Consider the following 26,449-nt stretch of genomic DNA (forward strand, 5'->3'; position numbering starts at 1 on the left):
TAGCAAAGTATTGTTATTATTTAATCTCATGAAGTTGTTTTTAATATTTAAGTTTTTATTAAGCCTTGATTTGCTAGCAAGTTTATATGAAATATGATGTTAATTGTACAAATGTTTAAATATATTTTTATATTTTTTTGATAAATATTTATTATTTTATTACTTTTATTAGTTAGGGATTTTCAATATAAAGTGATAGAAGTTCAATAAATGATTAAATTTTATTATCAAATAATAATACAATATTTTGCAAACAATATTTTTTATAAACAATTTTTGAAGATATATTTAAGACGACGATATTTGTATTCTACAAATAAATTGATATTTACATTGGAATAAACCTGAATAAACAAAAGTAAAACCTTTTGCTTATAAGTAATCTGCAAAATATTCTTTAATAAAAATATTTCATTAAATACTAAGGAATGTTGATTACTGAAAATTATCTTTGGTTTAAGTTGAGAATTCACTATGTGATAAAATTTGAATAATTTATAACTTAGCTTTGAGCCTGCTCAATTCAAATATAGGTAACCATCAAATACAAAAGTTTTGCTTAGTTTTTATAATATTTCATAAAATATATAGTATTTTCTGTGCAAAACAATTTTTGAATAAATTCACACATACTCATTAATGTGTATATGTAAATTTATAAATACCAAAATGTTTAAATATTAAGTACTTAAATTTTAATATTTTATATAATATAATAAAATTTATCTGGTTAAAGGACGGTGCGTTTTAATATCATTTTTTGTGTTGTGCAGTTTTTTTCAATATTTTTGAATGCGATTGATGGAATTATTTTGTTACTCAAATACCACTCACTAGGTTCCTATAAAATAAGTAAAACTGTACCATTATTATTATATCAACATTATGAAATAATAATAGAATACGAAGCGCAAGTCTAATCATTCATAAAAGATTTCTAACAGTCAAAAAATTTAAATATATATTTAACATCAAATTATCTAGCTTGAAAATCTAGTTCTACATATACTATATTTAATTCTACATTTGATATCTACTTATAATTTCTATTTTAACATTGGCAATCCTAGAAATATACAAAATTTTTACTCGCCCTAATAATTAATGCTTTCTGGTTTCGTTCCTGATATAATCGAATTTAATATCATTATTTTTATACACGTAAATTTGCAACTTTAATAAAATTGGAAGAGAATGTAAAATTCAACGAAACAACTAATTCTATTTAAAAATCAATTGTTTATAACGCTACTTAGAAGCTCATTCTAAAATCTAAAACCAAATTTCATTCGAATTTAAAATTTTACATGCGATATTCTTGTAAGAATATCTGTGCGCTCCGATATTTTTTAATTGCCAAAGTGATTGGGCATATATGAAGTAAACATACAATAACACTACCATCAATTACAAATGTCTTTATATAAATCCACTTAAAAGATTATTATTTATTGAGTTACCCTAACACTCGTCTGATGTGAAATGGATATCCACCCCTTGCTTTGGGTTGTGTTAGCAAGCGCCTTCTATTAGGTCGGTGAAGCTGTTCTGGTTCTGAATCCATTTCTTCTGATGGTTCTATATCTGCTTCCTGAAATTCAACTGTTTCCTTTTCGGTATCATTAGGAGTAGGACTTAAATCTTCAGTTTTTTTAGATGCCTCGGAAGTCGTCGCTTCCTTTGATGCATCAGTTGTAATGAACGGCGCAGATTTATTTTCGAACAGCAATTCACTGTCTGTATTTACCTTGGAATCATTGGAATTCAGTATTTCGAATTTAGGGTCAATTTCTTGCGTTTGAGTTTTTGTTTGCATCGATGGTGCATTTGTTGGTTCTTTGAAGTTCTTGGTTGTAATTACGAAACTTGATGAAAATACGCTCGGTTCGGTGAATGTGAGTTCGACAACTTTATGCTCAGATATTTTTTTCTTATCTTGTTTCTGCACATTGAGAGGTTTTTCTTCATCATCGTTTAAAATCATGTTGTCTTCAATTTCCTTATCGCTTACAATTGGTGCTATCACAACATTATCGCTCGTGGTTTTTTCTTCCTCCGAAATAGTATCATTCAATTCCAGAACATCTATGACCGTGCCATTTTTAACAATACTGTACGAACTTTCTTTTAACAAAACAATATCAGTATCTATCGGTAATATATTTTGCGAAGTCGTTGTGCTAGAACCTGCATTTTCAGTAGTTTCAGAAGCCATTTCTAAGTTAACTGCACTGCTTGCACTTGCACTTTCATCTATGGGCGTGGTATGTGGTTGTTTATTATCTACTACGACGTGACCCTTTGGCAAATGTCCCAGTAATTTCATTTCGGCCGTATGATCATCTGCTTCAGTGCTGACCCAATCCATAGATTTCGAATCTGATCTTGCATGTACCATTGGGGGTTTGATGCCTCGTTGATCGGGTTGCAAAGGGGCGTTTGATTGACTACTAATCTGTGCTTCGGAGGTGGTTATAACTTGATCTTTCTCTGGTTCTGTGGATACAGTATTTGGAGTTGCGGATTCGCTAATGCTGTTAACAGTTTCAATAACATCAATTTCTGTATCCGTAGCTTCGGAGGTTGGTGTGCTGTCCACGACGAAATTTTCTATGGTGCGTTCATCTGCCATCATCATGTCGACATCGGAGTCTTCTACTAAAACGCCGTCTCGTCGTGCTGTTTCTTCTAAGGCTTCGATTTCCTCATCTACAGATGTGCTACGATATGTACTGCTCCAAGTGGCATCTGCTTCTGAAGGAGTAGCTACATCTGCTTCTCTGCGATGTCTGGTTTGAGGTCCGTCTTCGAGACTTGCGATAGAAGTATAACGCCAAGTTTTGGGGACGGCTGGAGCCTTGGTAGTTACTTTACCGGATCCAGATGACTGAGGAATCATATTGTCTAAGATATCTCCGGCTTCTGGAACACATGCTAGCTGCTTCTCCATAGCCTTGCGGTCCTAATAAAAATGATAAAAATATAATATTGAATCTGAACCAAATTAAAACTAATAATTTTTTTTTAAAAAAATATTTATTACCTGTCTGCCTTGACAGCGAACTTTTCTTAATCCATCTTCATCAAGTGGGCATTTTACTTCAAGTTGGACAGCGACTTCTTCCGGAAGGTAAGCGTACTGTATACCGGTCATAGTTGAGACAGTGCATTCTTTTGTCCAATCGGGAACTACCAATAAAAAAACATTACGCATTTAATTTATGCAAAAAATATCTTATCATCATATCAAAATCGTCGAATATCAAATTTTGAAAATAATGTGTTGCATAACTACGATTAGTTAACACAGATGTGGTATAGGCATTTGTCATCTTAGGTTGTCAAATATCTCCCTTCCGCTTTTTTGCTCTTGGTTTATAATACAAAAAGGCGGAAGGGAGATATTTGACAACCGTATATTTGTGTTTCATGTTTGTATGATTAATATTACTATATAATAATTTGTGTTTCTAGATCTTTTTCAATAATCGTCCTGGAATTCTGTACCTTTGAGTTCGCATACGAAAGAAGCGACTTCGGCACCGCCGCAGTGGCGTGCATGCCATCGGTAGTCCCTTGCGGGGTCTGCAGTAGCACAAAGAGGCGCCGATGTCTTAGGCAGAGCTTCAGCCCAGTAACCGTCTCCAGAAAGTGTTCGGTAAGTGCCTCTAAATCATAATTTTATTTATCATTAATAATCATATCGTAAGAGTTAAATTGAATTACAAAAATTTAGTATTTATGAATTTTTTAGTATTTAATTCTAGTCATTTATTATAGCTTTAAGTGATTTTTTTTATTTATATACCGCCACTGATTTTTTTCTTAAATTTTAAATCTTTTCTTGATTCACCTCCTATTTCGTTGAAATCATAACAGTAATTACATCACTTCATTTTACTTTAATTTAATTATGATTTTTTGAGCGTATGAACAAGCTTAAATTTTATATAAAAAACAATTTAATTTTATCAAAGGTTGTCTACTTCTAACATTTTTTGTAAATACTTAGAATAAGTTTCCTTTATTTTATTTAAATATACTTCTTACGCCGCGAAAATTTGGGAAATTATTAAGGTCCATTGATCATGTGATCGATTTTTTAAGGATTTTTGGACCCCTCCCCTCCCTTGGTGATACGTGGTGATATTCAAAATTATCCGACTTCCCCACTAAAAATCACGTGTATTTTTAGTTACGAGAAAAAAATGTTTGGACTTAAAAAAAATCAGGTAAAAAATAAATACACGTGATATCTCACTGTACACCTCCCTCCCTCACGTGACATTTCATCATCATTCTGAATCGAATCACTTACACTTATACCAAATTTTACTAGGTGTAAGTGGCATTTTGCCTTAGGGCAATTTGTGTGAATTTCCCGATATGTAAATTATATACATTTGGTAAATTTTATTCAATTAAATAGACATTTTCATATTATGTGAAATTGATACATGAATCTGAATCGAATGAGACCATTCATCATCATTCTAATTCGAATGCAACCAAATTTGGCTAGATGTATGCGACATTTTGCCTTAGGGCAATTTGTATGAGTTTCCCGATTTGTAAATTATATACATTTAGTGAATTTTATTCAATTAAACTGAATTTTTTATATTATGTGAAATTGATACATGAATCTGAATCGAATGAGACCATTCAGACTTCGAATTCGAATGCGACCAAATTTGGCTAGGTGTATGCGATATTTTCCCTTAGGGCAAGTTGTATGAATTTCCCGATATGTAAATTATATACATTTGGTGAATTTTGTTCAATTAAATAGAAATTTTCATATTATGTGGAATTGATACAGGAATCTTTTGCACCATCAAGAAAGTCTCAGCACGATGAACTAGGAAACGCGTTATTGAATAGTATATGTATATGTATATATGTACATATATATATATATATATATATATATATATATATACATAAGGATATAAGAACATTGTTTTATTAAGCTCATATGAGAAAAACAGAAACATTATGTTATACTGCGCATTATACATTATAGTTCGTACGCGAAGAACTCAGAATGGGCTCCGGCCCCATATTATGGCTCTGTAACATAAGCATCCTTTACTGTGACCATTTTTTAGGGCCGGATTACAGTATAAATACATAAGCCGATTTACAAAGGACCTTATTATGTCTTTTCCTTTGATAGTCTCGCTTGTGCTTATTATGCGACGTGTACGAAATTGTAGAATTCGCTTGCTTCTCGGGTCCTACTATGAAATGCGGTAGCTTGCTCTAAAAATAATGGAATTGAAATGTCGACAGCGGGACTTGTCGATTCAGTAATTAATTTTTCCCGTCGTCGTGTGACCCCCCCCCCCCCCCCCGACCATGTCGGTTTGAATGGAACTCAGCGCTTTTAATTAATTGTCGAACACGCTGCCACGGATTAATTTTAGGAAATTAAATGAACGCGCGCACGGGTTTGATGTGACAAAACACTCGAATTTATTTTTAGAGATAAAAGTGCACCGGCGACATTGTGCGACAAACGCTCGCTTTTTATTCTTTTTACGGAATTCCGCAATTCTTTTGTGTTGCTAAACAAAGGACTGTATACATACACCTTCGTGTCGGAGATGGTCGGAGTACTACCAAGCCAATGATAATACTGACGACTAAATAATAAAGGAATCTTGTACGGGCGTAGCATATACATTTACCTTTCAGAATTAAAGCCCAATATTTTCTCAGAAAAATATTTTTTTAAATTTTTATTTATAAATATTTTTCTATGTTTTGTATATATAGAATGCCCCAAATTTTCAAGAGCTTTGAACCAAACCAAAATTGTTTCAATAAACACTCGCAAAAAATCAATTTTTATAAACATAAAATTATAATTGATAATACCTTATGCTACCGATGTATAAGGATGTGAATACATAAAAAACAAGTCTTCAATTATATTTTTGGTGAATTTATATTTTAATTTTGAAACGAGAGTTAATTAAAAATATTTTGGTTTTAATAAGTTCTTAAAGAAGCGGTTATTCTGTATTCCTGAAACTTTATGAATAGTTTTTTTTTTGTATAAATGATTTTTTGAGAAAGTAAAGAGGTTCTTAGTTCAGAAAAATAAAATCATAATATCTTGATAAGCTAATAAATATACCATTTTTGAGTTTTGTAAAATTATGTAAATATTTAACATTTTGTTGACCTTACTTTAGAATACTTGTGTTGATTGTTTTATTTTATTTTTTGAATTTTATATATTATTAACATCCCCTAGAAGAAATTTGTTTATGTTAGAATGAAAATATTTATGTTTTCTCGAGTTTCAAGTCATTCTGAATTGAAAAAAAATATGTGTGTGTTTTTGATTTTTCGTCAACGTTTTTTCAAAAAACGGCTTGACCAATTTCAAACATTTGCTAGCCGTTCAACTAAGGACTGTGTAATTAGTACAAAAATGTAAAATGTTTAAGTACAGTCTTGAAATGATTTTAAAAAATCAATTCAATTTGGTTGGAAATCGCGTTGATAAAGATCGGCCGGGCTGTTTAGTAATCAAAATTTGAAAAAAATTATTTGACGATTTTCAAAAACTTTATAAAAAGATAGATTTTATAGTCTGAAATAACATACTAAAATATTATAGGCTTACAATAAGCGGTTGAATTTAAAAAATTCAATAAAATTTAAAATGGCGCCCCGCACCTAAGCGATTTTAATAGGAATCTATGCCGTTAGGACATTTTGATTAAATTCATTTTTAAAACTCGAAATTCATGAAATAAAATGTGCTAAACAACTTAATTATATTTATATGATTACAGACAAAGTAAGTAAATTTAAAAGATATTAATTAGAAATCGCACTAAATAATTTTTAGTGAAAGTGAAAACTTTATTTTCGAAATAAACAGTAGAACATTTTACCTGAATAACCAAATTTCAAATCTTATTGATTAAGTTCATTACGTATACATATCAGAAATTTAATGCTACTTGCATCAAGGCAAGGTACTACTCACAACTATTTTATTTCAATTATTACTTACGCCCATGTAAAAGCTCCATTCTTATGACTCCTCACTAAGCCGATCCATACGTTGCTCAATATATTTTCGTGCTTCAAAAAAGCTCGTAAAGCATCATATTGCATCGAGCTGTCCACTATAATAATAAAAGCAAATCTATTAAAATTATGACTAAATGTTACTGGGTAATAAATGCATATATATGTGCATATTGCAATTGCAAGAGTGGTTAAAAGGCCATGAAACATGTATGTCACATGCATATTTAGACATTTATCGTGCACACTTGAAAGCACAGTAGTTGCTAATTGCAATAAATATCAAAGAGGAAAGCTCTTTGGCACTTATATATATATATATATATATATATATGTGCATAATTATATAACTGCACATTCAACATTACATTTCGGGGTTGTACGGATATATGTTCATAGCATATGAATATCCTGAATTGTTAACGAAATTCAAATAAAACAGCTGTAAATGAGATATTCTTTGTATGTTCTGGTATTATAAATTCATGAACGAGCATAATTTAATTATTTCCATACACACAGCTCTAAATTATTTCACAGTAACCTGAATATACATGGAACATTTGTGAGCAAATAGATATTTTTTAATTTACTTTATTAACTTCTCGTAGGGTAAGTTATTGTAATGGGCCGAAAATCGAACTTAAAATTTTTTACATTTCTCGACGTTTTGAAGGTTTCTGAACGTTTTGGCATACCTCAGGCAAAATGGATGTGGGAGTGTGTGTGTGTGTATGTATAGATAAAAATTTCCAATTACGTTTTCGGGCGCACGGATCAACCGATTTGAATGATTCAAGAAACATTCGATTCTTATTGATAAGGGAAAGAGCTGATTAGTTTTTGACAAAGGCAGGTCCAGCCGTTTCGGAGATACGGAGCAAAAAGTGCAGAAAATAGAAATCGAGTTTTTGAGAGAACGGAGCATCCGATTTGAATGATCTAAGAAACATGCATCTAAGAAAAATGGCAGTTTTTGAGAGAATTAAGCGACCGATTTAATTGATTCAAAGAACTTTCTGCTTGTCTTAACAAAATAATTGATTTTGGAAAAAAATATTTTTAGTTTCAACTTATTTTTCTTTTTTTTTTAATTTTTTGTATATCGAAAATAATTCAGATTTTATTTTTAATTCTGACTATAGTTCTAATGTACTTCAAACAAATAATTTCAACTTTGCAATTCAGTTTATATAATTCTTATAAATATTAGACAATGTTACAATATTAATAATAATCTATTTGAAAACATTCAGTATTCCTCGAACATTTCGTTACGGTACGAGAAGTTCCAGCAGTTTGCCTTAAGGCACGATGCCACACACCCAACTAGTTAATTAAAATAATTTGTTTACAAAATATTTATGGTTAGTACATAAAATAATGAATATACAGAAATATTAATAAATTATCAGATACCTATGTTATATATATTTATTTATTTTTTTTATTCAAATTCATAATTTCCTGTGAAATATTTTTCTATGGAAATATTTTTCTATCCCATTTTGCGCATGAAAAACGCGTCTAAATCAGATTTTCCCATAAATCACATTATCGATTTTACATAAACTTTGCCGAAAGGCATTTGGATAAGATTACGTTATAAAACCTTCGAAGATTTTGCGTTATGTTTAAAATTTATATATTAAAATGCCGCATATAAATTTTTCTCCTTTATTTCTTGAAAATCTTCTCTCACGCCTCCTCTTGGGTTTTTAGTGGGTGTATAACCTAATTTAACAGAGTTCTTATTATTTTTTATTCAACTTCATAAAGTTAATGGATCTTGTGCGGATGCTTTATTATCTTAGGAATGAAGTGAAGTCTTTATTTGAGTAATAAATTTTGTAGACTGAGTGGATTATAATTTCAAAGGCAAGTGCCATCTATCTATCGTATAATATACTCAGAGAATTGTATATACGAATTTAAATAGAAATAAAAAAAATATATAAAAAAACTATAAAATGCTATAAACTGTCTGTTTTCTCTCGATCAATTTATTTGTCAGGTAAAAACAAGTAAATTTTTTAGCATTTTTATAATTTTTTTCTCATGATTTTCATTTATTTTTAAATATTGCAATTGAGAGTTTTTTCAGTTAGATAGGGAGAAACTAGATAAAATTTACAACGATTTCATGTCAACGGTTATATACACTCTGATATAAAAGTTTGGAATAAAACTACTTTGAATTCCATCTTCCATTCTTTAGCAATAAATAGAAAATACGGGACATTTTTTTGGTTTTTGTCAAAAAACATGAAATCAAAATAGATTCACGAAATGCTTGTAAAAATTCTAAGCTTGAAATTTATTTATAACGTTTATAAAATTATTATAATATTCATAATTTTCTAAGAAATGAATTACTAATTATATTATTATAAGTATATAATTAAATCAGCTTTAATATTATTCACTCAATAATTAATTCTGACAACAAGAAAAGTTTAAATGAAAAATCTCCAACTCGATCCTTGATGCAACCTGCGATGAAAATAATCATCTCTGAATTTTAAACAAGCCAAAGGTCATCCGTATAATTAAGAGTTCCATTCCTTTATTCCTTTATTAAGTAAAATTGTTGAATCTTTACTTGAGATATCGTATTTATTATTCTTGAAAGATTTCCATCGGATAATATAAAGATGCGCACTGTTTGTTTGCCGAGATATAGAACATGATCTTAATTAGAGATAGAAATAAAGTTATAGACGAGGATTAAATTATATAATAAATTGATAAACAACAATGTGCTGATTAGTTTTTGGCAAAGGCAGGTCCAGCCATTTCGGAGATACGGTGCAAATAATGCAGAAAATTGAAATTGAGTTTTTGCGAGAACGGAGCATCCGACTATAATGATACAAAAAATATTCGGTTCATATTGACGGGGAAATGTGGTGATTAGTTTTTCGCAAAGGCAGGTCCAGGTTTGGGAGACTCCGAGCTAAATGTGCAAAAAGTTGCATTCGACTAAGCAACCAATTTGAATGATTCAAAGAACCTTCTGCTTGTGTTGACGAAACAATTGCTTTTGTGATATAAAACTTAATTTTTTTTTGAACTTCCAATTTATTTTTAATATCAAAAATAATTCGATTTTTTTCTAGCCCTTAAGTACTTCAAATAAATGATTTAAACTTTCCAATTCAGTTTATATGATTCTTATAAATATTAGGCAATGTTCTTCATTTTAAATTTGATTGATTAAATTTTGTTTATTCACTGTTCTGTAAAATGTTCTGTAAAAAAGTTACAGGATTTATAATAATCTATTTGAAATCATTTATTATTACTCAAATATTCCATAACTGTACGGAAAGTTTTAGCAATTTGCCTTAAGGCACGATGCCATACACCACTAGTTTTATTTTACAATTATATATAAAAACGCACAAATTAATAAGACGCAAATACAAATAATAAATATCAAATATATGAATCAAACAGAACTAGATGCAAATATTAGCAGTAATAATTTCGACCATCTCGCCACGAAGGTTGAATTATGACTGATTGTTAGGTACAATAAACTTTTCGTATTGCACCCTCTATGGTTCCGTACCCGAAACTATTCAATTAGATAACAATTTTTGAATTTTTGAATTTCAGTATCATCTGGTAACAGTTCATAGTTTTGTCCCTTTCTGACCCCAATAAAAGAGGTTCGCAATAACAACTAAAATCATTCTGTATTTGGACCTCTCGGTGAACACTACACTACAGTCAGTGGTAAGTCTTTTAAAAAATATTTATGTATTATGTAATCATTTCGTGCATTCAGTTTCAAATACGTGTCATGGAACTTTTGTTTTGGTTGATTCGATATGACTTGATTTTTTGTTGAATTATAATTATAAGAATGTAAATATTATAAAGTGAAGTAAAAATTCGTCTCTTTAATATTAAACGATTTGCGTTACATTTTCTAATCCAATATATTTGTGCTGAAGTGTCGCCTTAGTGTTTATTGTTGTGAAAATATTTAATTTTAGCTATTTGAGTTAACATAAATAATTTAATGCAATCTTTAGATTAATAAATTTAAATATAATTAAATAATATTAAATTTTAATATAAATCTTATGTTTCAAATATTTACGATTGACTACATTTGTTTTGTTTCAGATTTCATACAGTATTTTGCGCAGTGGCGGATTGCTTTAGGGATTCATTGTGCATGATTTTTTTTTATTCAATCACATTGACAATTTTTAATTATTTTTTATAATTTTGTTAAATTATAATTTTGAGTTATTTGCGTCCACATTTTATTTTTTTTTGTTTGTGCGAGGACTTATTTGTAATTTTAATATCGTTTAAAATGATTTCCGCGTTTAAATGTGTTCCTGTCGCCTACCCCCCACGGCAGGTTCTAGTAATTCGCGTTTCGTTAATAAATTATTTTTTTCATTCGGTGTATGGGTCCTTGCGATGTTTTTCCCAGAAGCAACGCAACCCCATACACTTTAATTTATAATTAGTATTATTTGTACAATGTTTAATTTTTTGGAATTATTTTATTAGTAGCATGGATGTAAATAACTCGTCTAAAAATCTAAAAACTTTGTTAAATAAATTACTTGTTTTACTGACTGATTTTTCTACTGTAATGCAATAAACATATTTTAATTAAATAATTTAATTTTTTTGTGATTGCACAATAAGTCTTCTAAACGGAGAAATGTTGAAGACGTACTGTTTGAAGTTAAAAAACAAGGTAAGATGATACAAAACCTTAAATTATGTAAAAAAATAACAAAATTGAAATTTATTTTAGTGTAAATGGCTTATTTTAGTGTAAAACGACTAAAGATACCAGGGAGTTGAGTACTACAACGAACAGGAAAACATGTGTACCTATATGATGTACCAGAGCACTGGAATAAATACGAGTAGGCTACCACATAGTATTTATAAGTCATTGTCTATTTCATTTCTTTCAAGTCACTTTTAATTTCAGGGTTGCAGAATTAATTTCTCACCAGGACTGCTAGGAGATTGTGGTGGATTGAAAAGGTTGAAGGTACCCTTTTTGGGGTGCAATGACTGCTACTTGGTACATCTTAGCATTGCCTTTACCAATATACAGGGTTTACCTTGGCGCCCCAATCTGACTTTTAATAAAAACCGGTAATTATCTGTAGAGTGCGTAACTAACTACACGAATGAAACAGAATCTATACTTATTAACTTATTTAATGTTACCTAGTTGTGTTCGTCGTAGGTGTCAAGATATGACTGTATTTTTGTAGTCATGTCTTAAGTCTAAATTCTGATATACTATTGTTTTGGTTAATCAAAAAGCTTGAAATTATAGATGTGTATGATACGGCGTAATGACAAAGGGGATCGCATACAATCGGAGAACCCTCACTTTTTCTGGATTGTGTGTTCTTCGCCCATGGAACAACACACGCACCACTATACACTAATTGTGTACCTCCGACTCGATTGACTACCTCATAGGACTGATACTTAAAAAGTGATTGCGTCTTTGTAACGACAGCATACAATGTTTCCAAAGAGTTGCACAACCTTTAGTGCAAACTACATCCGCCGCCCGCCCATATGGTTCCTGTCGTATGTGGTCCAGATTCGCGATAAAGACTACATACATCATTTCCAAGGAGTTTCTAAACTCCTAAACTAAATCCCCACCTGCCTATAAGGCTCCTATCGTATGAGGTCCGGAGTCGCGATCGTTTTTTAGTATCAGTCCTCTCAGGTGGTCAATCCAATACGGAGGACACAAGTTAGTGCATTAGTGATGGTTGTGATGTTGTGCCAGGGAAAAAGAACACGATCTAGAAAAATCCGATCGAGTTTTCCGATTTTAAGCTTTCCCCTGCGTAATTACACCGTTCTATACATTTTTAATAATTTCTAGCTTTATCATTAACCCATCGTTAGTACATTCGAATTCAGGCTTAATGCATCACTATACATAAGTGCGGTCAAGTTCTCGGATCTGTAAACATAACTCGGTAGCAATCAATAAGTTGGTAAGTAGATTCTGTTTTAATTGTGTAGTTAGTTAAAATCTCCACTGCTAACTGCAGGTTTTGTTGAGTCGAATTAGGGCGCTAAGGTAAACCCTACATATAGGTGAGTGAGATGCTAAACATACCAAATAGCAATCTTTACACTCTAACAAGAGTATCCTTAACCCTTTCAGTTCACCTCAATATGGATACCTACAGGTTTTCTCTTATTCATAAGTTAATATTAAGTAATTAGACCTTGGTTAGATATAAGTATATAATATTTTTATTTTTGTTACCGGGGCCCCGTTTGTATGTTTGCCCCTATTTTTAGGGGCACTTGTGTTTTTTTTTATCTGATTTCAGATGTCTTTCCAAGCAAATTGCTTACCAAGTGAGTACCAAGAACTACTTCCACAACCCGTAGGAGAAAATTTGTCAGACTAATTGATGTATCAAGACATAAAAAATATTGGCATACTGCTAAGTAATATGTATAAATCTTTTTTATTTTCATTTCAGGGTTACACAATTGATTGCTTTTCGCACCACAAAGCACAAGGACTTCCAAATAAGTGCTAGGAGGATATGCATATTTAAAGGTTTTTATCCTATTATTGTTAAATTGATCTTCTTATTAATTATGATCATATATTCTTTTATTAATATAACCGGGGCCCCGTTTATTTGTTTGTCCCTATTTTTAGGGGCATTTGTGTTCTTTTTTTCATTTCAGACATCTTTCAAAGAAGACATTGTATTGTATGTCTATATGTTTTACCAAGATATACACGAACCACCAAGAGACCACTACCTAATTAAATGATATGTGCAAGTGGGTACCAACAATTACTTCTGCAACCCATACGAATAATTGTAATGAAATTCTATGTTTACCTCTTTTTAGGTTTTGCACGAGATTTAGCAGAAAATATCAACTCAAAACCAACTAGCACCACTACTACCTGAACTACCGCCTACAACTGAATTGGGTGATATGACATAATCGAAAGGAAAATTAACTGTGAGATAAGACTTTCTATTATTATAGTAATATTTAGTTAATATCAGGTTAAGGGACGTTTTCACATTAAAATCTTCGGTCGTACCTTTTTTGGGGTTGTTCGCGTACTTTTATTCAGAGCTCAAAAGGGTGGCGTCATGAAAGAACTTTTCTTATATTTTTCGCGCTCTTCTTTACATTAATTAATTAATTATCATTTGTCCTTAAACTTCATAGGCTGGGAACCTATGAAGTTTTTTACCAAGTGTTTACATGGTGGATCTGGGGGGTACATCATGTAAATGCTCTTTTTTTATAAATTTACAATCACCGCTAAAATACTAAAGTACACATTTTATATTGATTTTTTTCTTTACCACGAGAGGTTCTTTCATTTTTAAAAACCGAAACTTTTGGGTACATTAGGTCATTTTGCAGAGGTTCTTTTTTTCGCGATATATTCGGGTCAGTTAGGTATAATTAGTTTGTAAGTTAGTTTAAGTGGATTAGGGCTGCACAAATCGATACTTAGTAGTATTTACACTATATCCATTTCCATCTGAAATGTTAGAAACGTAAATATGAATAGAAGTATCTATTTCTGTGGCGACACCACATTAAAAAAAACGCGCCTGGCAACTCTACCCCATGGGTGGTGAGGAAAAGAGTTGCATCCTAATTAAGTACATATAATTATCAAAATTAAATTATTTAAATAATTATGTTATTTAATAAACATAAATGTGTCAATAATCAACTAATATCGAAATATCTTAAAATAAAATTTTTGCAAAATAATCTTTGCTTTTTAATATGTGGTTAATGTTATTGTTACTTTTTTTTTCAGAACTTCATAAAGAATTATTAGATGCTTTCAGAAAGAATATTGTCAATAATTATTAATTTTGAATTAGTTGAAAAAATACTATAAATACTACAATTCAAAGAGTTATATAGTTTTTGATAAAATATATTTTATCTCTTTGCATTGTAGTATTTTTTCAACCTCTAATTCAAAATCAATAACTATTATTCTTTTTAAAAGCATATAATAATTCTTTAGTATATGTGAGATATAAAACTTTAGTCAGAATTGAAAATAAAATCTGAATTATTTTTGATATACACAAAGAAATTTTTTTGAAATAAAAAAATTGTTAAAATAAGTAGAAAGTTCTTTGAATCATTCAAATCGGACGCTTAGTTCTCTTAAAAACTGCCATTTTTTGCACATTTAGCAGGTTATCTCCGAAACGGCTGGACCTGCCGTTGCCAAAAGCTAATTACCACTTCTCCCCATCATTACAAATTGAATGTTTTTTAGATCATTCAAATTGGATGCTCCGTTCTCTCAAAAACTCGATTTCTATTTTCTGCACTCTTTGCTTCGTATCTCCGAAACGGCTAGACCTGCATTCACCAAAAACTAATAAGCACAACTACCTATTAATCAATTAATGATCAAAAAAGCATTCAATTCGTAATGATTGGGAAAAGTGGTGATTAATTTTTGGAAAAAGCAGGTCCAGCCTTTTCGGTGATACAAAAAATGCAGTTTTTCAGAGAACTAAGGCATCCGATTCCAATTATTCAAAGAACTTTCTGCTTGTGTTGACGAAACGATTGCTTTTGTGATAAAAAACTCAATTTTCTTTTTGAATTTCCAATTTTTTTCAATATCGAAAATAATTCGATTTTTTTCTAGCTAAAGTTCTGAAGTTCACTTACATACTTCAAATAAATGATTTTAACTTTCTAATTCAGTTTATATAATTCATATAAATATTAGGCAATGTTCTTCATTTTAAATTTGATTGATTAAATTTTGTTTATTCACTGTTCTGTAGATATATATAAGTTACAGTATTTATAATAATCTATTTGAAAACATTTATTATTCCTCGAATATTTCATTACGGTACGGGAAGTTTCAGCAATTTGCCTTAAGGCACGATGCTATACACCGCTAGTTTTTTTTAAATATGCATGAAGATATTTCCTCAAAATCTGTGATTTTTATCAAGACCATGCAACCATCTATAAATTTGTCAGAATGATAGATTTCCACATATCCCATAAATTCTAAATATAGTACCCACATTCAATCTACGTTGAAGCTTCCAATCCAGAATTCCGCAAAGCATTACAAATTACGAGTATGCTCGTACACGAATTGTATTTTATAGTACTCAAAGCTTTGCACTATGTGTACTATTTCATTTGATATAATATCGATTGGAATTATCATTCATGTAACAACTAATTTGGGCCATTTACCCCAATTTCGCTAATTCCGTTTGACCATGAGTTCATTTATTAGGCGGCCTCTGCTTTTCGGACAATTAAATCATACACAGGCCGTTTTGTTGTGAAGCAGACACAACACTAATTAATCATAATTAGTATGGCGTTTTATCAAAATATACAAATGAGGAAAACAATTTCGAGTTTAATCGGCTTTATGGTGAACGGTTTTAATGGACAGTGGGTCGTGTGTTAGTGTTGCAAAATAATTTTGGTAAAAGTAATTAGCACTTTGGAACTAGGCATAATATTCCTTGTTATTCAGTAATTTTGCTTTTTCAGTAATAATATATACTTGTTTATTGGTAATTATAACTAATATAGGGTCCGCCAAATAATTATTTTTTTTTACAAACTACTGAATATTTTTTGAAATTTCTTTTTTTATTTGGAGTACAATCCTTTTAGTTAATAATGAAATTAATTCATTTAATAATGATTATAATAATTTCATTCAAAAATGAAGAAAAAAAGTCTCGGCTGAGCTTTGAAAAAAAAATGAAAATGAAAAATGTTAGATGGCATACCCTATAAAATATAAAATCTGTTAGCTGATTAAATTACCTAATTATTAATTTCTCGAAAGAGAAGTACATGTAAATCCGACTGGCTAATTTTATGTTTTTATTCTAAAAGTGTTCTTAATTGTTTGAGTCCTGATTTGGAAAGCTTGTGTGTGTATGTAGATAAGCCGAAATTTGACTTTTCTCGCCGTGTTTTGAAAAACAGCTCCACTGATTTCAACAATTGAAAAGCCATTTGATATAACTCGATAAAAACTTAAAAAAGTTTCTAGAGGTTTCTTGAAGAAACCTTGATTAGTTTTTTGCGAGATTCGGCCAAGCCGACTTTTTAAAATTAGTAGAAATGTGCAGAATTTTTCATTCAAGTTTCGGCCAAAAATTGTGAACCGGTTTTGAAAAATTAAAAAACTTTTAGTAAGGTAAATTATATTTAGTAAGGGAATCATGGTGACTAGATTTTGGTAAAGATGGATAATGCCATCTTTGTAATTAAGAGTTGATAATTTTGTTTTTACGATTTTAGTAATAATTTTGTTATCATATGAGTTTAAGTTCTAAAATAGAATGGAACCACAAGTGGTTAAATTTTAAAAAAGTATTAAAGGTTTGGAATAATGTACCCTAAAATGTCCAAATTTTATCGTTACAATTTCAAAAGTTGCTAAATCTGAAGTCTTATTGATTAAATATATTATTTATAAATCTTTAGCAATTTGTGCAACTTGCCTCAAGGTGAGAATCCACTTACATCTATTTCAATAAACTATTGCAAAAATTAATAATAATATTTTATTATTTATTGATCAATACTTATAGCAATGCTTGAAGTAAAATTAAAAGCCTGAAAGCAATATTTTGACACGCATATAATGAAATAATTTAATATTATACATTATCTTAATTTTTAAATATTTTACAATATGATTTTATCATAAATTTTATTAACGGTTTCATTATGTTTCGAACAATTAAATGACCGTTTCGTTGTAAATTTGATACAACAGTAATTAATCATAATTAGTATGGCGTTTTATCAAAACTAAACGAACAATGGAATTATTTTGGATATAAATACAATTGTTTGGAAGTTAATCGGGAATGAATTTTTAATGAATAATGTACAATATATTTGACAAAAATCCAATAATTAGTGTAATCAATGGTTGAAACACTGTATTTTAAAATAAATGAAACAAGGGAAATAGAAAAGTGATGAATGTGGATTTAAATGATTTATTTATTTTGGATTAATTCAGTCACAAGCATTTATTTTTACTAAAAACTAATCAGCAGAATGTCTAACTGATAGCTTCGAACAAATTTTGAATGTTTAAAATTAGTACAGGATTTTTGGCTAAAACTTGTACGAAAAATCATGCACTTACTTTTCCACGAATTCTAAAAAACGGCATAGTTGAGGTTTTTAGATTACATCCTATAGAGTATGGGTGTGTTTCCATACAGAATTGGCCCCACCCTGGTATTTAAATAATTTTGATGCCATTTTATAATATATTTATACCAAATTTCAAATCCGTAGCTCATCATTTGGCCAAGATATCAGTGAAAACATGTGAAAGTTGCCCCTTTATTCAAACTCACTTTTTGTCGGAAATATGAGAGATATCGAAAAACTGTTAACGTCATTCTATTTGTACTGATCTTGTCTATGTTGTTCAAAACAAATAATGTGAAAAAATTATTTGTTAGTGCGTGAAAAGGTGAAAATGAGTTTTCATTTTCCATTTTTTACCAGTGCGGCTCTTTGGACAACTTTTATATTAGCATCATTCGAAAGCCTGGTAAAATATCACTGCTCTTAACACTTAGACTTTTGCTTTTATATGACTATGGTAAAATATGACCACTGTAGAAATTTGTGAGTGGCAGATTAAAAAAAGACACTTAAATATCTGTCGTATAAATTTTAATAAATAATAAGTACGGACCCCCCTTAGTGTAAATTTCATGTTAATTCACAAACATATCTCTAGTTTTTTCTACTATTGTGAAGATCATAAAAAATGCATCGCATTCTCCCCGAAACTAGTCGTTTGGCAGAAGTCCAAGGTACTCGTAACTACACGAATATGAAACCTGAATATCCCAGTTTTACTCGCACTTGACAGTACTTGTTCCTAGCATATTCATCCACTTATGTCTGAGTAGAACATAGTTCCAGCAATAGTAGACGTTATATTGAGTTAAAACTTCAAAACAAGTTGTGCAGTTTCCTATGTACTGAATGAGGTTGCTGCGGTTCTCCGAAACGTACGCCATTATTGTTACCGGTTGCAAAGTTGCAATTCCTAGGCCGAATCAGTAGTGGGTAGTTGGTTGGAAATTATTTCGACTGTTACTTTATGTTCTTCTGTAACAATTCGATTCAGTGGAAAACGATTAAAAGCAAAAGACCGGGATAGTTTAACTTAATTAAGCAATCGCGCGAAGTTTCGACAGTTATTGACTTTGTATTTTACACAGATTTCACTATGCAATGAATATGTATAAGTCGGATATGGTAATTTTGGAATGATTTTATTTGGTTGTCGTAACATTGAATAGGTTTGCAATATTTGCGTCAATTGTTTTTAGTAAGGGGGCGTCTAATACGTGGGACTTGATCTAGTAAGATATCACATGTATTTATGTTTTACCTGAATTTAAACAAAAACCTAAAAATTTTAAAAAATCCAAAATTTTTCAGTAAAAATCCGAAAAATTTAATGTTTTTAGGGTAAGAAGGTAAGGTAAGATAAGAAGATTAATTCAGTTAAAGATTAAAAAAATCCTTAAAAATCACGTGATTAATAAGAATAGACCACGTGATTATAATTACTATTGTCTCAACATACAACTTTTGTTTAACTTTCCAAAAAAGAATTTTATATTTTCGCCAGAAAACTCATTCGCATATTTCATATTTTCTTGACGTTTTAAATACAATTTTTCCAAATATCTACGTTAAATTTGTTTTTCTCTATATTTGTCTTTAGTTTTTTCTTTTCTATATATTAACTATAGTAGATACACCACTGGGCGTATCTACTAATTTGTAACCAATTGTAAACACTTGTCAGCATTCTCTGCTAAATATAATTATTTTTATAGATTGCAGAATGAAAATAAAATAAAAAAAAATTGTTTTTGATAAAGTTTAATCGTTTTGGCTAAATTAATTTAACATTCATCACTTTTCTATTTCTCTTATTCGATTTATTTTAAAATACAGTGTTTCGATCACATCAAAACAACAAAAATAACTCATTTCTATAATGATGAATTATCTGGGAGTTTTACTAAACATAGTCAGATAGTTGTTTGTTTGATACGTGTTAGTTATTGTGATATTATTGGTTTAACTTTCACAATATAATTATTCACAGTCAAATTAAACCTGTGTGCCTCACCCTATCATATACCATTTCTTCTAAATAAAAATTTAAGAGTCTTTTACTATGCCCCGGTTTCCCCTAAGTCCAATTCACAATCCATTGTCGAATAATAGTTTCCGCTAAGAACGTGCAAGAGATAACTTAAATTTTATTGAATCTCGACAGAAAAGTTTTTGAGGTTAGTTGCAATAATAGGAATTCCGAGAGATGAGAATATCTTCCTTGCGGAGTAATAATAGGAAAAGTTTAGGCAATGAATTCGGCAGTTTTGATTAAATTATTCAAACACATATGTGGAATGTGTGAGGAACTTAATTAGAATCTACCTATCTGCATATTTGCTTCATTGTAATAATAAAATTGTTAATGTAAATTGAACGCAAGTCTCAAGATTAAATATAATTAGAATTTAATCATATTGATTTGTACATATGATATACTAAATATCGCATATAATAATATCATAATTTTTTTCGTTAATTGAAATAAAGTTTATTCAATGATGAACATGTACCAATTCAATTTTTTTCATCCACTACATTTTTCAATTAAAATCTAGAATGCCGAAGATCCAATAAATAATTAAATTATAAATCACTAGAAAGCTTCTGGAGTTTACAGAATAAAGAAATTTTATAGTCAACGCAAAGATAGGAAACAAATGCAATTAAAACTCTCAGTAATTTGTGAAATTCTTTCGTAGATAATTAAACTCCATTTCCTGACTAACAAGAAAAAGATTAATCATGGAATATAAACGGCGTGTAAGATTTCACATTTTTAAGTATTTGTATAAGAATTTTGTGAAAACATCCAAAAACTAGTGGGGCGCATGGCATCTAGCCTTAAGGTAAATTGCTGGAACTTCCCGTACCAAATACACCTAAGTCTGTTTTTACACGGTCTTTTTGTACACGGTTTTGATATAACACGGTTTGAAAATTGAATATTTTTAATTTTTTTTTAGCACGTATTGAAATTTGATGTACTTAAATTTTTTTGTCGAATTTAATTTTTGCGAAGTATGTTCATATCACAAAAAAGTATTTATGAAAGAAAAAAGTCTGAAACCATCGATAGTATCGATAGTTTGCGAACACTAGCTTATAGATTTAAGTGAATTCCCCTTTAGCGCGTACAAACAATTTTTACTGGTCAAAGCAAATGTGAATAGCACTAATTTAATTCTTGTTCTTAAAAATTCTTGTTTTTTACTAATTTTAATAAGTTTTAGAGATTACGAACAAATCACCCATTTTTGTATAAGATCAATGTCTTTTTTTACACGGTTTTTTTTACACGGCTTTTTCTGGAACCAATTTACCGGGTAAAAACAGACTTAGGTGTATTATTATTTTTTTAAAAACGATTAACATTTTTGAAAAAATTTTACTTCGAAAAAATTTGATTTTTGAGAATCTAGGAATTTGACAAAAAATTACTTTTTTTGAAAAAAAGTACTGCTTAACAGCATAGAGACAAAATGTCAAAGTGCGTTGTCTCCTAGGGAGATCAAAAAATCCTTCAAAAATCGATCACGTGATTAATGGAAGCCAGTTATTTATAGCGATTGGTTTTTATTAGCTTACAAAATTTCAAAAATGTGTCTCATTAGTCTCAAAGGGAGGTCCAAAAATCCTTAAAAAATCGATCACGTGATCAATGAAAGCTCCCTATTTATAACTAATGGTTTTTATTAGCGTACAAAATTTCTAAATTTGTCTCATTTGGCTCAGAGGGATTTCCAATTTTTTTAAAAAAATCTATCACGTGATTAATCCTTTTATTTATAGCTAATTTATAGCTAAAGTACACAATTTCTAAATTTATCTTATTTGGCTCAGAGGAATTCTAAAATTTCTTAAAAAATCGATCACGTCATTAATGGAAGCTTCTTAATTGTTTCATTTGTCTCAGAGGGAGGTCTAAAAATTCTTAAAAAATCGATCACGTGATTAATGAAAGCCCCTTGGGAGGTCAAAAAATTCTTTAAAAAATCGATCACGTGATTAATGGACGCCCACTATTTATAGGTAATAGTCTTTATCAGCGTACAAAATTTCTAAATTTTGTTTCATTTGCCTCAAAGGGAGGTCTAAAAATACTTAAAAAATCGATCACGTGATTAATGAAAGCCCCTTATTTTTAGCTAATGGTCTTTATTAGCGTACAAAATTTCTAAAGTTTGTTTCATTTGTCTCAGTCGGAAGTTTAAAAATCCTTAAAAAATCGATCACGTGATAAATGAATGCCCACTATTTATAACTATTGGTCTTTATTAACGCACAAAATTTCAAAAAAATGTCTCATTTGCCTCAATGGGAGGTCTAAAAATTCTTAAAAAATCGATCACGTGATCAATGAAAACACCCCATTTATAACTATTGGTTTTTATTAGCATACAAAATTTCTAAAGTTTGTCTCATTTGTCTCTGTGGGAGGTCAAAAAATTCTTAAAAAATGGATCACGTGATTAATGTTTCTAGCTAATAGTTTTTATTAGCGCACAAAATTTCTAAAATTTGTCTCCAGAAATAGAATAGAAATGAAATTTGTTTTTTTTGCTATTTTTCAAAAATTTGTGACCTGTTTTTTTGCTCTATGGGCGGGCTAAAATGGGATGACCAGTGGGAAATCATACCTAATGCCTTAACAAAAAAATTACGTTGGCGGGAGATCTAAAAATCCTTAAAAAATTGATCACGAGATCAATGAAAGCCCCCTATAACTATTGGCTTTTATTGGCGCAAAAATCCTTAAAAAATCGATCACGTGATTAATGAAAGCCCCTTATTTATAGCTAATGATCTTTATCAGCGTGCAAAATTTCTAAAATTTGTCTTATTTGTCTTATTTGTCAGAGGAATGACCAAAAATCCTTAAAAAATCGATTACGTGATTAATGGGAACCCCTTATTTATAGCTAATGGTCTATATTAGCGTACCAAATTTTTAAATTTGTCTCATTTGGCTCAGAGGGATTTCAAAAAATCCTTGAAAAATCGATCACGTGATTAATAGAACCTCCTTATTTATAACTAATGATTTTTATCTTATTCTAATGATTTATTCTTAGTCTTATTTGTCTCAGAGGCAGGTCTTAAAATCCTTGAAAAAAATTGATCACGTGATTAATAGACATCCCCTATTTATAGCTAATGGTCTTTATTAGCATACAAAATGCCTAAAATTGGCCTCATCTATACCACACAACATTTAGATTTTATTCCTTCTGTTCTTTCAAGGATTTTCTGATTTTCCCACAATCTATTACCTCTTCTCCGGTCGTCTCGTAGAAAATTTCTAGAAATAATTCAACTTGCCTGTGACGAGATTTCCGTGATGAAACTGGCAAACTGCATCCGCCTCGTACCAGGAGATGCGATCGCGGAAATGTCGATAGTACATCGGGGAGCCGTCTTGAGGTAATCGCCAAAGACTTATGGGGCCCATCACCGGAATCTGCGAAAGATGAACGATTTCTACGTGTCAAAATTACATTCTTAGTAAACATAATATTGTGAATAGATAGAGAAATATTTCTGATGATGAGTAGGCGGAATTGGGTACGGTTGTGCCACAATTTTTCGATCAGCATTATTTTGTTAACTCACTTATTAGCTGGGATAGGAGAAAATTAAATGGCAATTTGAACATTTGTCCACGTGAAAATACTAAAATACTGTCTTTAAATACGATGAATTAGTCATAAAAACAAATCATACAAAAAAAAAGACCGAGTGGCAGAACCATCCTTGCTCTCAGGTACGGTAGTGACAAACATGAAAATATGTTAAAAACACCGAAATGATTTTTAACTACTTTTATTATCTGAAATATGTTACACAACACAACATAATTATTAACTTTCCGTAGGGTAAGTTATTGTAATGGGCCGAAAATCGGAATTGAAAATTTATACATTTCTCGACGTTTTGAAGGTTTCTGAGCGTTTTGGCATACCTCAGAAAAAATGGATGTGTATGTGTGTGTGTATGTATGTATGGATACAAATTTCCAGTAACGTTTTCGGGCGCACGGATCAACCGATTTGTATGGTTCAAAAAACATTCGATTCCTATTGATAGGGAAAAGAGCTGATTAGTTTTTGGCTAAGGCAGGTCCAGCCGTTTCAGAGATGCGGAGCAAAGAGTGCAGAAAATAGAAATCGACTTTTTAAGAGAACGGAGTATCTGATTTGAATGATCTAAAAAACATTCAATTAGTAATGATTGGGAGAAGTGTTTAGTTAGTTTTTGGCAAGAGCAGGCCCAACCATTTCGAAGATACGGAGCTAAATATGTAAAAAATGGCAGTTTTTGAGAGAACTAAAGCGTCCGATTTAAATGATTCAAAGAACTTTCTGCTTGTCTTAACAAAATAATTGATTTTAGATTTTTTTTTTAGTTTCTTTGTATATCGAAAATAATTCAGATTTTATTTTTATTCTGACTAATATACGAGTAACTTAAACAAATAATTTTAACTTTGCAATTCAGTTTATATATTTCTTATAAATATTAGAAAATGTTACAGTAGTTATAATAATCTATTTGAAAACATTCAATATTCCTCGAACATTTCGTTACGGTACGGGAAGTTCCAGCAATTTGCCTTAAGGCACGATGCCATACACCCCACTAGTTAGTTTAAAAAAAGCTTGTGAAAAAAAATTTGATTTTTATTTCTTTTTATCATTTCCAAAAAACGTTTTTTATTTGAATATCGAAAATAATTCGGATTATCAAAATTTTATTTTGTTACGGGCAAATTCCAGCAATTTGCCTCAAAGCACAATGCCATACACCACTAGTTCTTTATCTATTTAAATTTTACCGAAAAAGGACAAGAAGCAACAAAACTAACAGCAGGTAATTATTTACTAATGTTTAATTTATAGAAAATTTTTCTACAAAGTGTTAAAAGAAATTGTACAAAAAATTTACGTGTACTTTTCGCTTTTTAAAAGGAATTTGGTCTACAGAAATGTTACTCAATGTAATAATGGAAACTTGTTCGAACAAACATACTTCATATTTCTCTTTTTGGACTATCATTATCAGTAAAGTTAGCTGTTATGATGACTGTCTCCTATACCGTTTTTTAAAACAAATTATATACATTTTTGATTCTTAATTCATGTCAAATTTGAACCTTACAGAATATGATGCAGTTTATTTTATTTTATTTCATTTATATTTAAGTATTTTCTGAATAAATCATAATGCAATAAAACTAAATTTCTTTCGTCTTATCTGGATCTTTTAACAATTTATCAGCATTAAGCAAGGAACACAAAGTGGTATATAAATAGTGATTGATGCACTGACCAATTTTCCTTAAGCGTTCCGAAGGCAACTTGATTGATCGATGTTTCAGTAAGTTTTATCTGATATTGCACATTTGTTTCAATTAGATTCCACAGAAGAACTATCAATTAAATATGTAAGGATCACAAAACTCATGTATATAACATATTGGATAGAACGAACAAGCCGTTGTAAAAAATTGTAATAATTTATTTTATATAAGAGTATGATATACAAATAATGCAGAAAGTTAGACGGATCGTTCTTGTTATACAAAATATCGAGCCTGGGAAAAAATGAATAAATAATATGATATATCCCTTAATGTTTTCTAAATCACTATATCATAACCTTATGTGAAATATTCCCGGACTTTTTAAACCTAATGCATCACGACTCCGGAGGGTTCCGGACACTTCTTGTAAAATGACAAGGGTACTTGTCAGTTAATTTGTAATAATACGAAAAGGGGTAGGTAACATACCTCAGTGTCGTAATATGGGACATACAACAACATTTCACAGCATATTAAAGGGACTTTAAGTAAATTAATATAGAAATTATAATTAGATTTCACGCCATTGAAGTCATGAAATTAATCAGTTGATAAATTGAGTTATTAATTTTGTGATGTTTATTAATAAAGTAATTATTGGAAATCAATAAGCTTTTAAGGGATAATTAAAGTTTGTAGTTTGCATACTGTAGATAGTAGATACCAATTTAATAACTGATGTAAATAACCGCCAAACTTAAAACTAGTTTTAAAAATTATGTTATAAATCTAGTTAAGTTTTCGACAATTTTCTGTGAATTATTTGTTTGAAAGTTTTATAGTAGCCTTGTTAGTATAATAACTCATTTTATT

At 30.2% G+C, this 26,449-nt stretch overlaps 1 protein-coding gene across 1 annotated transcript; it reads right to left on the reverse strand.

The window, feature by feature from the left end:
- Positions 1 to 1,345: 1,345 nt before the first annotated feature.
- On the reverse strand, positions 1,346 to 23,725 carry LOC113373463. Its single transcript, XM_026613759.1, has 5 exons — positions 23,596 to 23,725; positions 7,037 to 7,151; positions 3,508 to 3,668; positions 3,044 to 3,189; positions 1,346 to 2,962 (listed from the first exon to the last, which is right to left on the reverse strand). The coding sequence occupies exons 1-5, from the start codon at positions 23,723 to 23,725 to the stop codon at positions 1,457 to 1,459; spliced, it is 2,058 nt and encodes a 685-aa protein (XP_026469544.1). The 3' UTR covers positions 1,346 to 1,456.
- Positions 23,726 to 26,449: the final 2,724 nt, after the last annotated feature.

The sequence above is a fragment of the Ctenocephalides felis genome, unplaced genomic scaffold, assembly GCF_003426905.1.
Source record: "Ctenocephalides felis isolate EL2017-DRISC unplaced genomic scaffold, ASM342690v1 CF-g0.4_SCAFFOLD_01604, whole genome shotgun sequence".
Classification (NCBI taxonomy): Eukaryota; Metazoa; Arthropoda; class Insecta; order Siphonaptera; family Pulicidae; genus Ctenocephalides; species Ctenocephalides felis.

What these genes read in the sequence shown, in the direction of transcription:
- LOC113373463 (XM_026613759.1), bottom strand. Translation starts at nt 23,725, where the DNA reads ATGGGCCCCATAAGTCTTTGGCGATTACCTCAAGACGGCTCCCCGATG. An exon ending in TTTCGTATGCGAACTCAAAG is followed by an intron (nt 3,190 to 3,507) that starts GTACAGAATTCC and finishes TTTTATTGGTAG; the next exon opens with TTCCCGATTGGACAAAAGAA. An exon ending in TTCGCTGTCAAGGCAGACAG is followed by an intron (nt 2,963 to 3,043) that starts GTAATAAATATT and finishes CATTTTTATTAG; the next exon opens with GACCGCAAGGCTATGGAGAA.